This window comes from Helianthus annuus, chromosome 5, assembly GCF_002127325.2.
Source record: "Helianthus annuus cultivar XRQ/B chromosome 5, HanXRQr2.0-SUNRISE, whole genome shotgun sequence".
NCBI classification, from domain to species: domain Eukaryota; kingdom Viridiplantae; phylum Streptophyta; class Magnoliopsida; order Asterales; family Asteraceae; genus Helianthus; species Helianthus annuus.
The window spans coordinates 148146213-148152416 of NC_035437.2; the positions used below are offsets into that span (position 1 = coordinate 148146213).

Sequence of the window (6204 nt, forward strand, 5' to 3'; positions counted from 1 at the left end):
TTCAATTTAACCTCACAAGTTTTTTACTTTCAACTTTGCTCCCCTATACTTTATATACACCTAAAAACTTTCGTTTTATGTTTCATTCTAAATTTTACGAGTTAAAACGACGCAACATATATGTGGTTCAACGTTTTTACGTTCTGTTTTACAATACGCTCTAAATTTTGCCAGTGAACATGGTGCAACGGTGCATGTGTGGTTCAACGTTTTTACATCGTCTATTTTTTCATGTTTGATAGGTTTTGTCGCAACATGCGGGTCCTAAATCGACTTAGTTATTATTTTCTATGTTTTACATTTCGGTCTAATTTCTTTGCATTAACACGTCGCAACTTTAATATTGGTGGTCGTTGGTGGTAGTGTGACATTAATATTATTTTTCTTAATACTAGTTTAAAAAGTTTGGCAAACCTATCTTATATTTATAAAAAAAAAATATTATAAATAAAGCATATATAATAATAATAACATTAAAATATACAAAAAATGTTTACCTTTGTAGTTAGTAGACGTAACAGCCCCACGGGCGGCCACCGCCGAATAACCCTCTCTCTTTCCACCACCCCCACCCCCTGAAAAATCTAATTTCTGCCCTAATTTCCTATATTCACTCCTTCTAGATTCAATCTCACTAAATCAGCTATATGCTGCCAATCAACCACCCCTAACCTCCTTCATCGTCTGCCTTCTCTTCTATATGGCTTCCACAGGCAAGTATTCCCTCCTCTATATCCTCCTCTTAATCTTCCACTTTTCATACATTAAAGCCTCCACAGATCCCCAAGATTCACCCGATCTAACTCAAATCCTTACCCTTTTGAATTCACACATACATCAGTTAACTATGCTCGATGAGCTTGTCAAAAACCTAACCGAATTGGTTACTAGATTAGAACAACAACAACAACCTTGTATCACCAGAGATCAAAGCTCTGTTTCCTTAAACGACGCACCGGTAATATCCGATTTGAAAGAAGGTGATCAAAACGACGCCGTTAGGGAGGTGGGTTTAGTTACAGAAACTACAGAAACTAGAGTTGAACGGTTAGGTGCTGTCTCTGTTACTAAACATAGTTTGTTTTGGTCTGAACGGTTTCAATTTGTTTCTGCGGTGAAACTCGATACGAAACCGACTTCGTTGAATGTTTTGCCGTTTAAGGATGCTGAGAGGTTGAGTAAGTACATTGCTGTTGGTGATGATGTTGGGAATTTGTATGTGTTTACTCGATACGGTGAGGTTATGGTCCGGTTTGATACGGGGACGGGTTGTTCTATTACGTCGATGGTGTCGTACCTTTCGGTTGTTAGGAATGAGAGTATTGTGGTTACAGGGCATGAGAATGGGGTTATTTTGGTTCATAAGGTTTGGGAGGTTCCGAATGGGGATGAGGTGTATTCGGTTCAGAGGGAAACGGTTCGGAGACTAGAGCAAACGAGCGGGTTGGCGATTAGTATTTTGGAAGTTCATCATGTTGGGAGAATGAGGTACATTGTGTCGACGGATGTTAGTGGGACGATTAAGGTGTTTAAAGAGGGAGGGTCGGTTATTGGTACGATTGTTCCTGATAATCGTCCGCTCGTGTTCTTGAAGCAAAAGTTGTTGTTTTTGACGGAAACCGGTGCAGGGTCGTTAGATTTGAGGTCTATGAAGCTTAGAGAAGCGCCGTGTGAAGGGTTAAACGGATCGCATGCTTTGAATTATGTTTTTGATGCGTCGGATCGAGGGAAAGCGTACGGGTTTACTTCAGCAGGTGAATTGGTGCATCTGCTGATTTATGGTGACTCGATGAATTTCAAGTGTCGGGTACGGTCAAAGAAGAAGTTCGATGTTGATCATGGACCGTTAGCGTTTGAGGCGATTAAAGGTTACTTTCTTATTGTCAGTCAAGAAAAGGTGTTTGTATACAACGTTTCGTCTCAGCTTTATGTGCGAGCGGGTTTACCACGTCTCGTGTTTTCAGCCGGACTTGATGAAATTGTAGCTTCGTTCTTGAACTATCGAGCAATGGGGCGATTAGATTCAAGAAAATCCGAAGCTAGACCGTTAATCGCTAGTGACCATGAAAAGTTAGTGATCTTAAGTTTAGGAAACGGGTATATCGGGATGTATCATTCTAATCTTCCCGTTACGAAAGGCGAATTCAACACAATGTTATGGAGTACTCCTGTTTTGTTCTTTATACTCTTTCTTTTTGTAGCATGGCATTTCTTTGCAAACAAGAAGGAAGCTTTGACTTCATGGGGCCCGGATGACCCGTTCACAAACGGGCCTCCAACGGTTCCTAACGAGAGATCTTTCGGCGATCCCACTTCAAGAACCCACGATATCATGGATATGAGAAGCGGCGGTGGAGCTGCAGGTGGCGGGAGCAATGGCGGTGATGGTGGTATAAGAGGGCTGCCAAGAAGGTATGGTTCGCCAACACGGTACACGGGTGCTAGTTCAAACTCGTTTAGACCGACCGCTATTGACCCGAACCCGCGACCTGGTACTGTGGACCCGGATTTTATAGGATCGGAATTGAAGTATAGAGGGCCGAGTATGGAATCTAGCGGTTTTGGTAAAAGAAGAGAGGGTTTGTTTGTAAACAGTCAAGTTGTGGATGATCATGGCAGTTAAGTGGTTAGATTTTTGTGATTGTAAGTTGTTTAAGAACGCATATTAATGGTTTTACTATGTATTTGATCGGTTATTTCAGGAAGAAAGTAATAATCACAAGTTCTTAAGCATATATTGCTAAGATTCACAGGTCTTTTTTCGGCTTCGGCTATTCACGATGATAAATTTAGGGGTGTAAACGAGTCGAGTTGTTTAGAACTCTGTATACAAAGCTAGCTTGTTTATTTTTTTATTATCTATTTAGTTAATTTTTATATATTTTATAATTGCATTAATATATATGTATTTTTATTATTTTTTTATATATAACAACATAATATATATTTTGAATTATCTTTAAAAATATATATAATAATAAATATATTCCAAATAGATGTGTAATTAATATATCAAAAAAAATAAAAAGGTTTGTTTAGGCTAGTAAGTTATCTCGAGTTTGTTTAAGCTTGGCTCGATTTAAGTTTTTAGCATTTTATTCCCAGTAACTTGCTTATTAACACCCGTTGGCTACTTGTAAATGAGTCAAATTTTAAGTGATATTTTGAAATTTGTACTTATAAATGAGTAGACTCTTATCTATGATTTATGTTTGCTTTTATCTTTTATGGGTTAATTAGAGAACATGTTATGTTTTTCTTTAGAATCACATTATTATTATGTTTGCTTCATCTTTTATGGGTTAATTAGAGAACATGTTATGTTTTTCGTAACGATATTAACATGTTAGTTTGTTTGGGATTTTTTAGATAAAATGTATTTCTATATGATTTCAGATTTTAGTTCAGCCCTTTCAAGTAAAATTTTTAACTTGGTTTGTCCAATATTTTTTAGATAACAGGCATTTCTAGTTAATCTCGGTCCTTTCGATATAAAATTTCTCATTTTAACTTGTTCTTAACTTAGATAGAAGATGTGATATAAAATCATTCATTTAATTTTACGGGATTGAGCCAATTGTATTGATCGTGGAATATCATTAAGAAATAGGCATTCGTGTTATCAAAGAATTTTCTCCGATTATTTGTAGTATGGAATGAGTCAATCGTCAACTTTGGTATCTTATTAAGCAAAAATAGTGATATTGTTATTTACGTAGGAGCCATAAATTTTTTTAATCATTTTTGTTGTGATGTTCATAAATGGGTCAGAATATTTCAAAGATTTCCATATTTGGACAGTGGAAGATGTAGTAACTTTCGTGGTTTGTACTAGTCTTTTTGTTTCATTAATTACTACTATCCAGATACGTTATGGTACAGGATTATTTGGACTACAAAAGCAAACTAGATTATAGAGCAAGATCTTGGTTAAGGGGGCGTGAGATTTGCACAATAAGCACAAGGTCGCGGGTTCGATTCCGATCCTAAGCGCCAATCGCCTTGCCCCTGAGTTAGGCTGATTTATCTCTCACATGTTGGGCCTGTGGCGGTCTGGTCTGGGCCGGTTAGCATGTCCGGACATACACGTTTTTTTCCACAACAGAGTGAGATCTGATAAGTAATAGTCAACAAATTGGGATTCTTTTATCAACAGATTTTTTTATTCTATTTGAATTCTTTTCAATAATTCTCTTAGTTGCGTTAATCGGCGCAATTGTTGTAGCTTATCAATAATAACTCTTTAGAACTGGAAACCCTTGTTATGAGCTATCACATGTATTTCCTTTTTTTCTTTTAGACTTCGTATATAAAATCTAAATTCTTTAGTAGTTCGATCTATTCCCAATATATATTCCTTTATTCCATTACTCGTTATATTCTAGTCAATCCGATTAGTAAAATTGTTGTTCATATTGAAATGAATCGAGATTGATAAGGAGTTGGTTTTTGGTGTTTTGTGTTGTATGTATATGTGTATGAGAGGGGTTTTGTCTTTTTGTGTCCGTCTCCATCGTCTCCCCCTCAACGTTCACGACGACGACGAGCCACCTGAAATGGTGTTTGAAGGCATCGCCAGGCCTGGACGACCCCACATCGAGTGGCTTTATAGACGGTTGCGGTTAAACTAACAAATTAGTAAAACACTAACATTTCTTAGACACGTGATTGATGCCAGTCTTATCAAAATTGTACATGCATCATGTGAATTTTTTCTTGAAGCTCACTTTGCGCTCATTCTAGAAAAAAGAAGCCTCTCCCTATCAATTTATTTAAATTAAAATAAATTTCTGTATATAATATGAAACTACTTTTGTTTTTAAAATAACAAAAATTTAGATGCCGATAAGAGTCGTCTTTTATGACTTTATAAGCGAAAACGTCATTGTTGTACTTTGTGCAGAACAAGTTGTCGTTAGCTCGTGTGTTACGACCGGATGTTGATTATGGATGTGTTAGTCGCTATATTAGATGTAAAAAAAACATCTATTAAAAATATTCTTTTTTGTTGCTTTATCACCTTGAAACAAATCATATTTCAGCGTGTACATCTATGAGTTTAAATTTTAAATAAATTAAATAATTTAAACGATATGCATGAACTAAATATAATTATTAAAATAACTAATCTATCATTACTCTTGATCTCCATGAAGTCACCTCGTAAGAACAACTTAATCAACCAACAGAATTGTAAACATATTTTTCAAATCTAATACAATATTAACTTCATAATATTGACTCATCTTATTAAAATGAAATAAAACGTATAAATAACAAAATGTACCAATTTTCTACTAGTGTATGTATAGAGGTGGAAAAATATTTACAGTGGAGTGAAAGGTCTAACTATAACATAACGACTACTAGACTAGTATAGGATACGGGATACGATATTCTAAGACTGAGATTACCAAAACCCGATGATTGTTGTCGACACCTATATTTAACCCGAATACAGTAGCAGTAGACTTAGACACGTGTCAATTTTAAAATCAATAAATAAGATTATCATCGAGAAAGGAATGACCCAATGTAAACCAATTCATGTTAGGTAAGTGGCCCAATCCACATAGGTGTATGAAATTAACCTATTGAAAAAAAAAAAAAAAGGAATTGAGTAAGACTAGAGGGTATGGGGCAGGGTACGGCGAGGCCCGGCGTCGCCCCGGAACACCGTCCCTTGTGACCCAGCTCGTCCTATCTGTCTCCCACATGACGTGCTCGACGGGGCTAAAATTCAAATTATCATTAATAAATTTTATTATAATGTGGGGTAGGCCCAGATTACCAGGCGACTACGGATTAACAGAGACCGCCAAAGTTTATCATTAACAGGGGCGCATGATTGAAGAGGCTGGGAGGGGCGCTCGACCCCCCGAACTTTTCGCGCAGTAGTGGTACGTATGTACTTTTCGTATATAAATTTTTTGGTATATACGTTTTCGACCCTCCGGTTTAAAAAAAAATAGGTATATACATTTTAGACCCCCCCCCCCCCCGGTTTTATAAAAAAATTATTTATATAGCCCAAATAAAATATTTAATTAAAAAAAACCCAAAAATCAGATCTATTAAGTCCAAATCAAATTGTTATGTTTATTATAGCCCAAAAATCATTATATAAAGCCCAAATTAAAAGCCCAACCTAACATTCTATCAAAAAAAAAAAAAAAACAAATCGGTGGATTTGGGGATTACGAA

At 36.3% G+C, this 6204-nt stretch overlaps 1 protein-coding gene across 1 annotated transcript; it reads left to right on the forward strand.

Annotated features, from left to right (window-relative positions):
- Positions 1–485: 485 nt before the first annotated feature.
- On the forward strand, positions 486–2757 carry LOC110941463 (uncharacterized membrane protein At1g75140). Its single transcript, XM_022183100.2, has one exon. The coding sequence runs from the start codon at positions 701–703 to the stop codon at positions 2621–2623; it is 1923 nt and encodes a 640-aa protein (XP_022038792.1). The 5' UTR covers positions 486–700; the 3' UTR covers positions 2624–2757.
- Positions 2758–6204: the final 3447 nt, after the last annotated feature.

Bases quoted from the DNA above. Each gene is read 5' to 3' on its own strand.
- LOC110941463 (XM_022183100.2), top strand. From the start codon at position 701: ATGGCTTCCACAGGCAAGTATTCCCTCCTCTATATCCTCCTCTTAATC.